Source organism: Dipodomys merriami, unplaced genomic scaffold, assembly GCF_024711535.1.
Source record: "Dipodomys merriami isolate MVZ:Mamm:240054 unplaced genomic scaffold, mDipMer1.0.p SCAF_16, whole genome shotgun sequence".
Classification (NCBI taxonomy): Eukaryota; Metazoa; Chordata; class Mammalia; order Rodentia; family Heteromyidae; genus Dipodomys; species Dipodomys merriami.
In genome coordinates, this window is record NW_027202937.1 from 11,283,915 (window position 1) to 11,298,610 (window position 14,696).

Genomic DNA, 14,696 nt, shown 5'->3' on the forward strand with positions numbered 1-14,696 from the left:
GTGCCCAGGCCCTGAGTTCAAGCCCCAGGACTGGCAAAAAAGAAATTAGTCACACAAGCTATCAAATTATTTAAGTTTATTTTCAAATAACCAATAAAAATTGATGAGTTCAATATAAGAAAAAAGAAAGTGGAACAACAGGTAACAGTATAAACGCACCTCCATATTTAAAAACTAGAACAGCAAGTTTAGCAGTTCATCCAAAAATATTAACTTCAACTTAGAAAACAAAGTCTTGTTTGCATTTCCTGGAGCTCATTTTGCTAATCATCATTTTATATATGCATAGGCACATAGCTATGGAGCTGTTGTGGTCCTCTGCTACAAATATACTAGACATATTCTGGTTATTGCAAATGAGGAAAACCATGCAGCCTATGTTTCTTTAGGTCTGGCTTGCTTCACTTAATATAATTTTTTCCAAGTCTTTCCATTTCCTTACAGATGGGACAATGTCATTCTTTCTGATGGAAGCATTGGAAACAAGTTTTTTCTTTAATTATTTTGTGTACTGTTTGTAGTTATATCTTTTTTTTTTTTTTTTTTTTTTTTTGGTTGGTCATGGGGCTTGAACTCTGGGCTTGGTCACTGTCCTTGCGCTCTTCAGCTCAAGGCAAGCGCTCTACAGCTTGAGCCACAGCGCCACTTCCGGTTTTCTAGTGGTTTATTTGATTTTTTTGGGGGGGTGGCCGGTCGTGAGGCCTGAACTCTGGGCCTGGGCGCTGTCCCTCAGCTCTTCAGCTCAGTGCTAGCATTCTACCACTTGAGCCACAGCACCACTCCTGGCTTTTTTCTTTTTGCTTATGTGGTGCTGAGGAATCGAACCCAGGGCTTCAGGCATGCAAAGCAAGCGCTCTCCCACTGAGCCAACTTCCCAGCCTCTAGTGGTTTATTTGAGATAAGAGTCTCACAGACTTTCCTGTCTGGGCTGGCTTTAAACTGCGATCCTCAGATCTCAGCCTCTTCAGTAGCTGGGATTATAGGCATGAGCCACCAGTGCACAGCTCTTTCTTTTTTTGGGGGGGGGGGTTCAGTCGTGGGGCCTGAACTCTGGGCCTGGGCACTGTTCCTCAGCTCTTCAGCTCAAGGCTAGCACTCTACCACTTGAGCCACAGCACCACTTCCAGCTTTTTTCTTTTTGCTTATGTGGTGCTGAGGAATCGAACCCAGGGCCTCAGGCATGCAAGGCAAAGGCTCTACCACTGAGCCACCTTCCCAGCCCCTCTTTTTTTTTTTTATTCTCTTTTTTCTTCCTTTGGTTTATTCCCTGTTGTCACTGTTTTTATTTCAGTACTCTTTGTCTTGTATATAAGTTTATCTGATTTGGGGAAGAGAAGGAGAGTCACAGAATTAGTGGGACTGAGGGTGAGCCAATGCAACAGTGATAATCAGTAGACATTGTGCTGGAAATGAACTTTACAACTTGGGGGAAAGATAGTGAGGGCATTAATGGGAGAAAATCAGTGATGGAGTAACACTGATTTAAAAAAAAGTGCTCCTGACCTTACTTATGTAACTGTAACCCCTATGTACATCGCCTTTACCAAAAAAAAGAAAGGAAAGAAAGAAAGAAACAAAGAAACAAAGAAAGGAAGGAAGGAAGGAAGGAAGGAAGGAAGGAAGGAAGAAAAGAAGGAAAGAAAGAAGGAAGGAAAGAAAGAAAATGAAAAATAAAAGTCTTGACTCTCCACTATTCCCAACACAAACTCAGAAGAGAGGATCTCTACCTCTCTAAGAAAGGACAGTGCAGCACGTGCCACGGGAACCCTGGAACAATCTGCTGATAAAGCTACGACTTTCAAAACATTTTATATTTTATTTTTATAACAAATTATAACACTATAGATAGAGATTACACTGGTTATAATACAAACATATAAGTTAACTATTGCTACTGGGTTATAACAGCATTAGAATAAACTCAAGAAGTAGGGGACAAATTGGGTAACCTAAGGCATGACAACGAGGTTCCCGAGTCCCAAGAGTCTGTCCCATAGACGACAAGATGGGAGCAAAGAAGCAGCTCTAATCCACCTCCTCGATGGTGGGCCCAGAGCCAGACCCCCCGGGGCCGCCCGCACCCTGCTGGTGAAGCCCGCTGAGGATGGGGCTACACACCTGCTCCAGCTCCTTCCTCTTGTGCTCCAACTCGTCCTTGTCGGCCAGGGTGTTGGCGTCCAGCCAGGAGAGCACCTCGTGGCACTTGTCCAGCACCTTGCTCTTGTCGGCCTGGGCGATCTTGCCCTGCAGGCCCGGCTCATCCACGGCGCTCTTCACCTGGAAGGCATAGGACTCCAGCGCGTTCCTGGCGGCCACGCGCTCGCGCTGCACCTGGTCCTCGGCCTTGTACCTCTCGGCCTCCTGCACCATGCGCTCGATGTCGTCCTTGCTGAGGCGGCCCTTGTCGTTGGTGATGGTGATGGTGTTGGCCTTGCCGGTGCTCTTGTCGGTGGCGGTGACTTGCAGGATGCCGTTGGCGTCGATGTCGAAGGTCACCTCGATCTGCGGCACGCCGCGTGGCGCCGGCGGGATGCCGCTGAGCTCGAAGCGCCCCAGCAGGTTGTTGTCCCGCGTCATGGCCCTCTCGCCCTCGAACACCTGGATCAGCACCCCGGGCTGGTTGTCCGAGTAGGTGGTGAAGATCTGCGTCTGCTTGGTGGGGATGGTGGAGTTGCGCTTGATGAGCGGCGTCATCACGCCGCCCGCCGTCTCCAGCCCCAGCGACAGCGGCGCCACGTCCAGCAGCAGCAGGTCCTGCACCTTCTCCGACTTGTCGCCCATCAGGATGGCCGCCTGCACGGCCGCCCCGTAGGCCACCGCCTCGTCGGGGTTGATGCTCTTGTTGAGGTCGCGCCCGTGGAAGAAGTCCTGCAGCAGCTTCTGCACCTTGGGGATGCGCGTGGAGCCGCCCACCAGCACCACGTCGTGGATCTGCGCCTTGTCCAGCTTGGCGTCGCGCAGCGCCTTCTCCACGGGCTCCAGCGTGCCGCGGAACAGGTCGGCGCACAGCTCCTCGAAGCGCGCCCGGGTCACCGACGTGTAGAAGTCGATGCCCTCGAACAGCGAGTCGATCTCCAGGCTGGCCTGCGTGCTGGACGACAGGGTCCTCTTGGCCCTCTCGCAGGCCGTGCGCAGCCGCCGCAGGGCGCGCTTGTTCTGGCTCAAGTCCTTCTTGTGCTTCCTCTTGAACTCCTCCACCAGGTGGCTCACCAGCCGGTTGTCGAAGTCCTCGCCGCCCAGGTGCGTGTCGCCCGCCGTGGCCTTCACCTCGAAGATGCCATCGTCGATGGTCAGGACCGACACGTCGAACGTGCCGCCGCCCAGGTCGAAGATGAGCACGTTGCGCTCGCCGCCGCGTCCGCCGCCGCCGCCGCCGCCGGTGCGGTCCAGCCCATAGGCGATGGCGGCCGCCGTGGGCTCGTTGATGATCCGCAGCACGTTGAGCCCCGCGATCACGCCCGCGTCCTTGGTGGCCTGCCGCTGTGAGTCGTTAAAGTAGGCGGGCACCGTGATCACCGCGTTGCTCACCGGGTGTCCCAGGTAGGCTTCGGCCGTCTCCTTCATCTTGGTCAGCACCATGGACGAGATCTCCTCCGGGAAGAACGTCTTGGTCTCGCCCTTGTAGCTCACGCGCACCTTGGGCTTGTCGCCCTCGCCGATCACCTGGAAGGGCCAGTGCTTCATGTCGGCCTGCACCACCGCGTCGGCGAACTTGCGGCCGATCAGCCGCTTGGCGTCGAACACCGTGTTCTGCGGGTTCAGCGCCACCTGGTTCTTGGCGGCGTCTCCGATCAGCCGCTCGGTGTCGGTGAAGGCCACGTAGCTGGGGGTGGTGCGGTTGCCCTGGTCGTTGGCGATGATCTCCACCTTGCCGTGCTGGAACACCCCCACGCACGAGTAGGTGGTGCCCAGGTCGATGCCGATCGCCGTGCTCTGCGCCATCTCGGGGGGCTGCGCGCTCAGGCTCCGCTTCGAGTCGGTATGCGGGATGCTCTTGGGTTGGGACCGGATCTGCGCGGGATGCTCCGCTTTGGGTTGGGACCGGATCGAGTGAGGACGCGCGGCTCGAGGCTCAGCTTCGGAATAGCGTCAGGAAAAGCTGCTCCCAGGGGCTGGCTGGAGCTCGCAATGGGAAGCGCTAAGCCAGCTCTGCTTTTATGTCCCGTAGGAGCCCCGCCTGCTCCCTCCTAGGCCAATCGGGGATTCTGGTGAGTCAGTCGGGCCTGGAATCTTCCAGGGGGTTCGCCGGGGCCGAACTCTCCCGAGGCCTCTAGAGTTCTCTGGAAACCCGAGACCCCGTAGTAGGGGGGTGTGGCGGGTGGGAGGAGCGGAGGGGTGTGGCGAGAAGGGTTTGTTTCCCTTCAGGCAAATGATTGGTTCTGCCCCATAGTTTTGAAAGGAAAGGTCTGGCTAGGGTTTAGGGACACGGGGATTAGCAGGGATCTGTATGGGGGGGGTGGGCTGGTCGGATCGGGGGAAGAGCCCTCGGGTGGGGTCGCGGGGAGACCCACCGGTTCAGGGCGTGTCTGGTGACACCGCCCCCTTTCTTCGCGTTACAATGGCCCGCGGTCCCTGACCTCACGGGCTAATTTAGGATTCAGTGAACCAAGACTGGAGCCCACTCAAAGTTGGCAGGGCAGGGCGGGGTGGGGGGTGGGGGAACACCGGCTGAGCAGTTTGGTCGTTTCGGTGGTTCTGTAACCCCAAGGTTTCCAAACTGGAGCGCAGGCGGCGTGAAAACAGGTGAGTGGCGGGTACGCTGATTGAAATGGAGTCGGTATCTAGAAATATGACCCAGCATGTCCTTGTTTGGGAAAATGCCGGAAACTTCCCTTTGTTTTAATTTTGATGTAGGAGTAGTGGGTAGCCAAGGTAATGGGAGCCAGGAAAAAAAAAAGTGTGGACATAGTTTAGGAACTGAGGTAGGGGCGCAGGGGAGAGCTTAAGACCTTTCTTTGCTATGCTGTTGGAAGGACAAAGCCCAGTGCCCAATCTCGGTAGCTAATGCCTGAAATCCTGGTTATTCAGGGGGCTAAGATCTGAGGATGTCATTTCAAAGCCATCTCAGGGGCTGAAATTCCCCTGCGACTTTTATCTCTACTCTAATTAAACACCAGAAAAACTTGAGATTCGAGCTGTGGCTCAAGTGGTATAGACTAGCCATGAGCACAAAAGCTCATGGACAACATCCAGGCCCTGAGCTCAAGCTCCAGGACTGGCACACACACACACACACACACACACACACAAACACACACACACACAAATAGATGGGTCTGGTGGCCCAACTGATGGGAAATTTCCGTTTTGTTTGTTTTTTGCCAGTCCTGGGGCTTGAACTCAGCGCACTGTTTCTGAGCTTCTCTTGCTCAAGGCTAGCACTCTACCATGTGAGCCACAGTGCCACTTCGGCTTTTTCTGTGTATGTGGTACTGAGGTCTACCACTAAGCCACATATGTGTGTGTGTGTGTGTGTGTGTGTGTGTGTGTGTGTGTGTGTGTGTGTGTATTCCCAATGTTGCTCCCACAGCCCACAGAGCTCCCTCCCCCTCCCCTTATCTGAAACTCTTCCTGGAACAGTTCTTGGGAAAAACCTTATTACCCCTTCCCCCCCACCCACACATTCTCTAAATTTAAGCCTTTCTTTTCAGCCTCAGTAGATGGCAGTATGGCCTTTTGATCTGAATCCTAAATGTTCCTTATAATATCTGTGACTGCTACTATTGACCCTACCTCCACATGTTTTCTTGACAAATTGTACTGAAGCTTCAGACCCCCTTCCTGCCCAGCTCTTTGTTTCTCCTGTGCTGCTCAGTGTTACATTGAAGTCCTTCTGCAGCAATTATTAAAGCTTGTTCTGGTCTGCTGAGGTCTCTACCTTCTTTCTCTCCTTTGGTCTGCTAAATCTTTCCTAACAGACATGACTCCGTTTCCTAACAGCTCATAATGAATCCAAGATCAAATTAACCTTCTTAAAGAGATCTTGTCCCTTTCTGGGAGCTCTCTCTGATCTTCTTTTGCTCAAGGCAAACCCTCTACTGCAACAGCACTACTTCTGGTGGGTTTTTTTATTTGTTTTTGTTTTTGTTTGTAGTTTATTGGAGATAAGAGTTTCACAGACTTGCCTTCCCAGGCTGGCTTTGAACTGTGATCCTCAGATCTCAGCCTCCTGAGTAGCTATGATTACAGGAGCAAGCCACCTGCCTGGCTTTGTCTTTTTCTCTTCCTCTCCCTCCCTCCCTCCCTCCCCTCCTTTCCTCCCTCCCTCCCTCCCTTCCTTCCTTCCTTCCTTCTTCCCTCCCCCCCTCTTTTTCTGTGCCAAACCTAGGCTTGAACTCAGATCCTTGTTTGTCTACTACTTGACCTACCTCCTGTTCTAGCTTTTTAATAGTTAATTGGAGATAAGTATTTCCCTGACTTGTTTCCCAGGCTGGGTCCAATCCTCAGAACTCAGCCTCATGTGTAGTTAGGATTATAATGAGCCATGGGCAACTGTGTTCAAACGCTTGCACAGCATAAATGAATAAATAAATAAATTTAAAAGGAAAAGAAATCTTGTGTTTAATTGGGTTGCTAGCAATCATCTTCAGAGTGGATTGAATTATATCCTATGGATTCATACAAGGAGAGCAAGGAAGGAAGGCAGCAAAACACAAGTGGAGGTTAATGTGGTCCATAACAAAAACTAATCTTAGCAGGAGACAAGTATGATACCACAATAGATAAAATACAGACACAGAAACAGGACAGTTAACCCAGCACTGGTGGCTCACACCTGTAATTCTAGCTACTCAGGAGGCTGAGATCTGAGGATCACAGTTCAAAGACAGCCCTGGCAGGAAAGTCTGTGAGATTCTTATCTCCAAATAAATCACAGAAAAGCTGGAAGTGGGGCTGTGGCTTGAGTGGTACAGTGCTAGCCTTGAGCAAAAGGAGCTCAGGGACAGTGCCCAAGCCCACAGTTCAAGCCCCAAGACCAACCAAAAAAAAAGAAAAAGAAAGAAAGAAAGAAAGAAATTGAGAATATATACCGAGTTTCCTCCTATCTCCTTTTAGTAGCTGAGAGTACTGGTGTCAATGCAGTGTAACAATCACTTTGCCATAAAAGCAAAGTCTCACTGTATTTGTACCCCCACATTATTGGTTTCATTTCCAATACCTGAAAGATGGACACAATCTGAATGTCCATGCAGAGATGAATTTACAATAAAAAAAAATATGCGGTAGTGGTTTGAAGCCTGGTTTGAAGCCATTCCTGGCAGGAAGTCCATACAACCTTCATCTCATTCCTTTTTTTTTTTTTTTTTTTTGGGTCCGGTTGTGGGCCTGAACTCTGGGCCTGGGCACTGTCCCTCAGCTCTTCAGCTCAAGGCTAGCGCTCTACCACTTGAGCCACAATTCCACTTCTGGCTTTTTGCTTTTTGCTTATGTGGTGCTGAGGAATCGAACCCAGGGCCTCATGCATGCAAGGCAAGCGCTCTACCACTGAGCCACCTTCCCAGCCCTAACCTTCATCTCTAATTAACCACCAAAGAGCCTGATGTAGAGCTTGGTTCAAGTGGTAAAGCACCAGCTTTGAGTAAAAAGTTCAAGGACAGTGCGCAGGCCTTAAGTTCAAGCCCTATGACCACCCTCCCCTCACACACACACACACACACACACACAGATGCACAGACACACAAAAACCCAGTGTTGGTGGCTCAGGCCTGTAATCTTAGCTACCTAGGAGGCTGAGAACTGAGGATCACTGTTGGAACCAGCTGGGGCAGGAAAATCCGTGAGACTTTTATCTCTAACCACAAGAAAATCAAGAGGATCTGTGACTCAAAATGATAGAGTGCTAGCCATGAGCAAAAAAGCTCAGGGACAGTTTCCAGGCCCCAAGTTCAAGTCCCAGGACCATCACCACTACCACCACCACCAACAACAAAAAAACCCAAACCCCAAAAAGATGGTCTGAACATTATGCAGCCTTAGCACTGAAGTTCCAGCCTGGTTAGTGGCTCATGCCTGGAATCCTAACTACTCATAAACAGATCTTGCACAATTCAAAGCCAGCCTGGGCAGAAAAAATCCTCAGGGCTTCATCTTCAACTGACCAGCAAAATATTGGACTGGAGGCATGGCTCAAGTGGTAGAGTGCCAAGTATGAACAATGAGAGTGTGAGGCCCCTTACTTCAAGTCACAATATAAGCACATGTGTGTGTGCGTGCACACATGTGCACACGCGCGCACACATGTGCACGCGCGCGCACACACACACAAAGGGAATAGATGTTCCAATATATGTTATAGTATGGCTACATGAATGAAAATTGAGGACATTTATTCAAAGTAAAATAAGCCAGACCACAAAAGCACACATGAAATTCCACTTTTATGAGTAATCAAATCCATAGATTTGTCTCAAAAGCAAAATTCTTTTTAATTAATGGTGAAGAAAGGGATTGTGTTGGAGAAAGGGGGTAAGACATGCTGTAATGCTAGCACTTGACAGGCTGAAGCAAGAGGACCCCCAGTTAGAACCCAACAACCTAGCCTGTATAACATATCAAGATCCTGTCTAAAAAATTCCTTTGACATAGTTCTGCAACTTTTAATCAACTAGGCTGAGATAACCATTTATTTAGCACATTCATTCTTGTCTGTGGGGCCACGTTTGATTGAACAGAAAGCCAGTCTAGCCATGGAAAATCCCACAGTTGCTTTGTGCTGCCACTTAGCCTGTCCAACTGCATGGCATCAGTGGACATTACAGTAATATAAAGGAAACACAATAGTAACCATGGTTTGTCTTTTTTTGGTGGGGAGGTCGGTCGTGGGGCTTGAATTCTGGACTTGGGCGCTGACCCTCAGCTCTTCAGCTCCAGGCAAGCACTCTACTGCTTGAGCCACAGCGCCACCTCCGGTTTTCTAGTGGTTTATTGCAGATGAGAGTCTCACAGACTTTCCTTTCCCTGGCTGGCTTTGAACTGTGATCCTGGCTGGCTTTGAACCGTGATCCTCAGATCTCAGCCTCCTGGGTAGCTAGGATTACAGGCGTGAGCCACCGGCACCCAGCTAACTGCAGTTTATCTTGAAGTAAACTTCTATACTTACATCTGGAGAACTACATACGTGTCTTAGGTTTTACACTGTGGGAAAACACAAACTACAATAAAAGCAAATCAATTATAAAGGTAATTTCAAGGAATAAGGACTATTACGTTGCTGGGAGGAGGTATTTAATAGTATTTATTTGGTGCTTTTTCTAGTTTGGCAAACTAGAATGTCTAAGCTATTTATCAGATAGAGGTTAAAGTTGTTATGACCTTCTTATGCAGAAATCTTTAACCTTTCTCTGTAAGAGGTGCCAAAATATGAATCTCTAGATGAAGCTCAGAAATTAGGTATAAAGAAAACATTTGGGGGCTGGGAAGGTGGCTCAGCGGTAGAGTGCTTGCCTTGCATGCATGAGGCCTTGGGTTTGATTCCTCAGCACCATATAAGCAGAAAAAGCCGAAAATGGTGCTTCAGCCTTGAGCTGAAGAGCTGAGGGACAGTGCCCAGGCTTCAAGCCCCACAACTGGCAATAAATAAATAAATAAAAACATTTGCCAAGCCAGGTGCCAGTGGCTCATGCCTGTAATCTTAGCTACTCAGGAGGCTGAGATCTTAAGATCATGGTTCAAAGCCAGTGCAGGCCGGAAAGTCTGTGAGACTCTTATCTCCAATTAACCACCAGAAAACTGAAGTGGTGCTGTGGCTCAAGTAGTAGAGTGTTCATCTTGAATTGTAGAGCTTAGGAACAGCGCCCAGGCCCAGAGTTCAAACCCCACCATGAAAAAAGAAAAGAAAAGAAAAGAAAACATTTGCAATTGCAAGATTACAGGCTCACACCTGTAATCTTACCTACTCAGGAGGCTGAGATCTGAGGCTCATGGTTTGAAGTCAGCACAGACAGAAAAGTCTGTGAGCTATAAGACATTAAAAACAACAACAACTTGAATTCAGGGTTTGGGCACTGAGCTTTTTTTGTTCAAGGCTAGTGCTCTACCACTTGAATCATAGCTCCACTTCCCACTTTTTTTGTCAGTATTTGGGCTTAAAATCAGGGCCTGGGTGCTGCTCATGAACTTTTCTATTCAAGGTTAATGCTCTACTACTTTGAGTCACAGCTCACTTTTGGTTTTCTGGTGGGTAATTGGAGATAAGAGTCTCATGGACTTTCCTGCCCAGGCTGGCTTCAAACTGTGATCCTTAGATCTCAGCCTCCTGAGTACCTAGGATTACAGGCATACTCGAATCACTTCCTACTTTTTTGCTGGTTAATTGAAGATAGGAGTCTCATGGTCTTTCCTCACCAGGCTGGCTTCAAATCTTGGTTCAGAGATCTCAACTTTCTGAGTAGCTTGGATTATGTGAGTCACCTGGACCCAGCAGTGAGACTCTTACCTCTGTTTAACCAGCAAAAAGCCAAAAGTGGAGATGGGAGATGTGGCTTAAGTGGTAGCCATGAGTTAAAGAGCCAAACAAAAGTCAAACAAGACAAAAAAGCCCTGAGTTCAATTCCCAGTACCAGCAAAAAAAAAAAAAGGAGAGAGAGAAGAGAAAGAGAAAGAGAGAAAGAAAGACACATCTACAGGTTCTCTGCTTCGGGCATTTTCCCCTCTTATAAGTGCTAGTGAGTCTTAGATATGTTTATTATTCTTATACTTGTGTGTTTTTTTTTTTTTACAAAAACAGAATAATCAATAGGTGGCTTATAATAAAAACAATTTGCTACCTAGTAAATAAAATTTAAAAAGTCCTCCGCAAAATTATGTCACTTTTTGTCTACAGGCCTAGGAAAACCATGGCTGCTGCTAAGGGTACAGCCATCGGCATCGACCTGGGTACCACCTATTCCTGTGTGGGGGTGTTCCAGCATGGCAAGGTGGAGATCATTGCCAACGACCAGGGCAACCGCACCACCCCCAGTTATGTGGCCTTCACAGACACTGAACGGCTCATTGGAGATGCGGCTAAGAACCAGGTAGCCATGAACCCGCAGAATACTGTCTTTGATGCCAAACGTCTGATCGGCAGGAAATTTAACGATCCCGTTGTACAGTCAGATATGAAACTTTGGCCATTTCAAGTGATCAATGAAGGAGGGAAGCCCAAAGTGATGGTGTCTTATAAAGGGGAGAAGAAAGCTTTCTACCCTGAGGAGATCTCTTCAATGGTACTGACCAAGATGAAAGAGACTGCAGAGGCTTTTTTGGGCCACACTGTCACCAATGCCGTGATCACCGTGCCAGCCTATTTCAATGACTCTCAACGCCAGGCCACCAAGGATGCAGGTGTGATCGCAGGCCTCAATGTGCTGAGAATCATCAATGAACCCACTGCAGCTGCCATTGCCTATGGTTTAGATAAAGGTGGACAGGGGGAGCGACATGTCCTCATCTTTGATCTGGGTGGAGGCACCTTTGATGTATCCATCCTGACTATAGACGATGGGATTTTTGAGGTAAAGGCTACAGCTGGGGACACCCACTTGGGTGGGGAGGACTTTGATAACAGACTTGTGAGCCACTTTGTGGAGGAATTTAAGAGGAAGCATAAGAAGGACATCAGCCAGAACAAGCGCGCTGTGAGGCGGCTGCGCACTGCCTGTGAGAGGGCCAAGAGGACTCTGTCATCCAGCACCCAGGCCAACCTGGAAATTGACTCACTTTATGAAGGCATTGATTTCTACACATCCATCACTAGGGCTCGTTTTGAAGAGTTGTGTGCAGATTTGTTTAGGGGTACCCTGGAGCCTGTGGAAAAATCTCTTCGGGATGCCAAGATGGATAAGTCTAAAATCCACGATATTGTTTTAGTAGGGGGCTCCACCCGCATCCCGAAGGTACAGAGACTACTTCAGGAGTATTTTAATGGCCGTGATCTCAACAAGAGTATCAACCCAGATGAAGCAGTAGCCTATGGAGCTGCAGTCCAGGCAGCTATTTTGATGGGTGACAAGTCTGAGAAGGTGCAGGATCTGCTTTTGTTGGACGTAGCTCCCCTCTCCCTGGGATTGGAGACAGCTGGGGGGGTGATGACTATCTTGATCAAGCGCAACTCCACCATCCCCACTAAACAGACTCAGATCTTCACCACATACTCAGACAACCAGCCTGGGGTATTGATCCAGGTATATGAGGGCGAGAGAGCTATGACAAGGGACAACAACCTGTTGGGACGCTTTGACCTGACTGGAATACCTCCTGCACCTAGGGGAGTTCCTCAGATCGAGGTGACCTTTGACATCGATGCCAATGGTATTCTCAATGTCACAGCCATGGACAAGAGCACTGGGAAGGCTAACAAGATCACCATTACCAATGACAAGGGCCGCCTGAGCAAGGAGGAGATTGAACGTATGGTTCTGGATGCAGAAAAATATAAAGCTGAAGATGAGATCCAGAGGGACAAAATCGCTGCAAAAAATGCCTTAGAATCCTATGCTTTCAACATGAAGAGTGCTGTGAGTGACGAAGGTTTGAAGGGAAAGATTAGTGATTCTGATAAAAAGAAAATACTGGAAAAATGCAATGAGGTCCTTTCCTGGCTGGAAGCCAATCAACTAGCTGAGAAAGATGAATTTGATCATAAGAGAAAGGAATTGGAGCAGTTGTGTAACCCCATCATCACAAAACTCTACCAGGGAGGATGCACTGGACCTACCTGTGGGACAGGGTATACACCTGGAAGGGCTGCTTCTGGCCCTACCATTGAAGAAGTAGATTAACCTTGTCTGGAACTGGAGAATGCTAGGGTGTCTCGAAGTGAAATTTATACCCTCATCTTCAGACATTGTTATGGTTCTTCAATTGACTGAACTTCAATTACCATCCCTTTTGAGTTTTGATGGAGGAGTTTCATATACCATCTTTTCATATGCCAATATCTGTGACTGTGACTCTGAAATGAACTTTTAGGAAAACTAGGCATCTCTTTGAACCACTTGAAGAATTTGAATGTCTGTTATTTATTTCCAGCCACCCCGACTTTCTCCTTGCTGTGAGGATGGTTATTTGTCACTCAGTAAATGTGTTCCCAAAGGAAATTACTTCTGGTATCTTTAGGCTATGAGTATACCTTGGAAAGTAAGGAGACAGAGAATTCATGGACAGCATGTGTTCTCTGTGAGCTCACTGGGAATTATTAAACTGGTAAGGGCAAAGTACTTGGAGTTTCATGAACTTGTTGTTTCAAACAAAATAATATTCGCTCAGGCATCTTTAGTCCAAATGGAATGGCTGCTAACTATGGTTACTGCTAATATACATTATAGGCTGATCCAAGTACTTTGGGTTTAGCTGGGGGATGGGAGCAAGTGCTGCTTGTCCTGGTTTTTTTTTTGGCTTGCTTTATTTTTTTCTTTTTGTTTATGTGGTGCTGAGGAATTGAACCCAGGGCCTCATGCATGCAAGGCAAGCGCTCTACCACTGAGCCACCTTCCCAGCCCCTTGTCCTGATTTTTATAGATGGGATCTGAGAGTAGATACTGTGGATCCACTGTCTATGCACTCAAGAATCCATTATTATATAGTTCACATGCAGAAAATATTTCTTCTACAAATTCAAACTCCTGAGAAATGAGTACTTTTGGCAAGATGAGAAATGAGTGAAATAGGTCTGTTTCTATATATTTGCAAATGCTCCACCACTAAACTACATCTCCAGCTCCTAGCAAAAGCAGTTTTTAAATATCTGTTACAATTTCACCTATTACAATTTCACCTATTTTTCAAAGCCTGAGGAACATGAGTTTGGAAGTGAATGCAACTGCATATTTTTCAGCTTGAAAAGGGGTAAGGTTTGGAAGTGAAATATTGCTATCCCTGATGCACAGACGTTTAGTTTTAATCCTTTTTACAAGATAGTCTAGGTAAAAGTAGGCTGGGGATGTGGGTGTGTAGCTTATTAGCAAATTTGTTTAGCATGGATAAGGCCTTGGCTTCAGTTTCTAGAACCAGAACAAAAACACAACAGAAGCTGGGAGAATACTGAGAACCTCTGACAAAAAATTTGGAGGACCCTACCTCAATTTCCCGTGTGTGTCTGCCCATACTGGGGCTTGAACTCAGGGCTTTTACAGCTCATGACTGGAGCTCTCCACTTTAGCCCCAGCTCCACTTCCAGCTTTTCAGTAATTAATTGAAGATAGTTTCACCGGCTTTCCTTCCCAGGCTGGCTTCAAATCGTAATCCTCAGCTCTCAGCCTCCTGAGTAGCTACGATTACAGGTGTGACCCATTGGTATGTGACTTCCCAACACATTTTAATTTTATTTTTTGCTAGTCCTGGGATTTGAACTCAGTGCCTGGGCATTGTCCCTGAGCTTCTTTTGTTCAAAGCTAGGGCTCTAGCACTTGAGCCACGGCTCCACTTCTGGCTTTTCTGTGTATGTGGTGCGGAGGAATCGAACCCAGGGTTTTGTGCATGCTAGGCGAGCACTCTACCACTGAGCCACGTTCCCAGACCTTTCCCAACACATTTTAGAGTACAGTCCTTACGAGTTTTTCACAAACGTGAAAGGGAGCGGGCGAGGTGTTGCTAGCAAATCCCACTGCGCAAAGCACAATGAAAATACAAACCTCGGAGCAGAGGCGCTCTGGCTCGCGCGTGCGCAGCGAGTCCTTACCGCCACCCCCGGAAGTCCGAAGACAGGAAGCCCCGCC

General features: G+C 48.1%; 2 protein-coding genes across 2 annotated transcripts; one reads left to right on the plus strand and one right to left on the minus strand.

Annotated features, from left to right (window-relative positions):
• Positions 1 to 529: 529 nt before the first annotated feature.
• On the minus strand, positions 530 to 4,109 carry LOC138828226 (heat shock 70 kDa protein 1B). Its single transcript, XM_070024099.1, has one exon. The coding sequence runs from the start codon at positions 3,940 to 3,942 to the stop codon at positions 2,026 to 2,028; it is 1,917 nt and encodes a 638-aa protein (XP_069880200.1). The 5' UTR covers positions 3,943 to 4,109; the 3' UTR covers positions 530 to 2,025.
• Positions 4,110 to 4,659: 550 nt separating this feature from the next.
• On the plus strand, positions 4,660 to 13,197 carry LOC138828227 (heat shock 70 kDa protein 1-like). The gene is made up of 2 exons (XM_070024100.1): positions 4,660 to 4,743; positions 10,823 to 13,197. The coding sequence occupies exon 2, from the start codon at positions 10,836 to 10,838 to the stop codon at positions 12,759 to 12,761; it is 1,926 nt and encodes a 641-aa protein (XP_069880201.1). The 5' UTR covers positions 4,660 to 4,743; positions 10,823 to 10,835; the 3' UTR covers positions 12,762 to 13,197.
• The last annotated feature ends 1,499 nt before the right edge of the window (positions 13,198 to 14,696 follow it).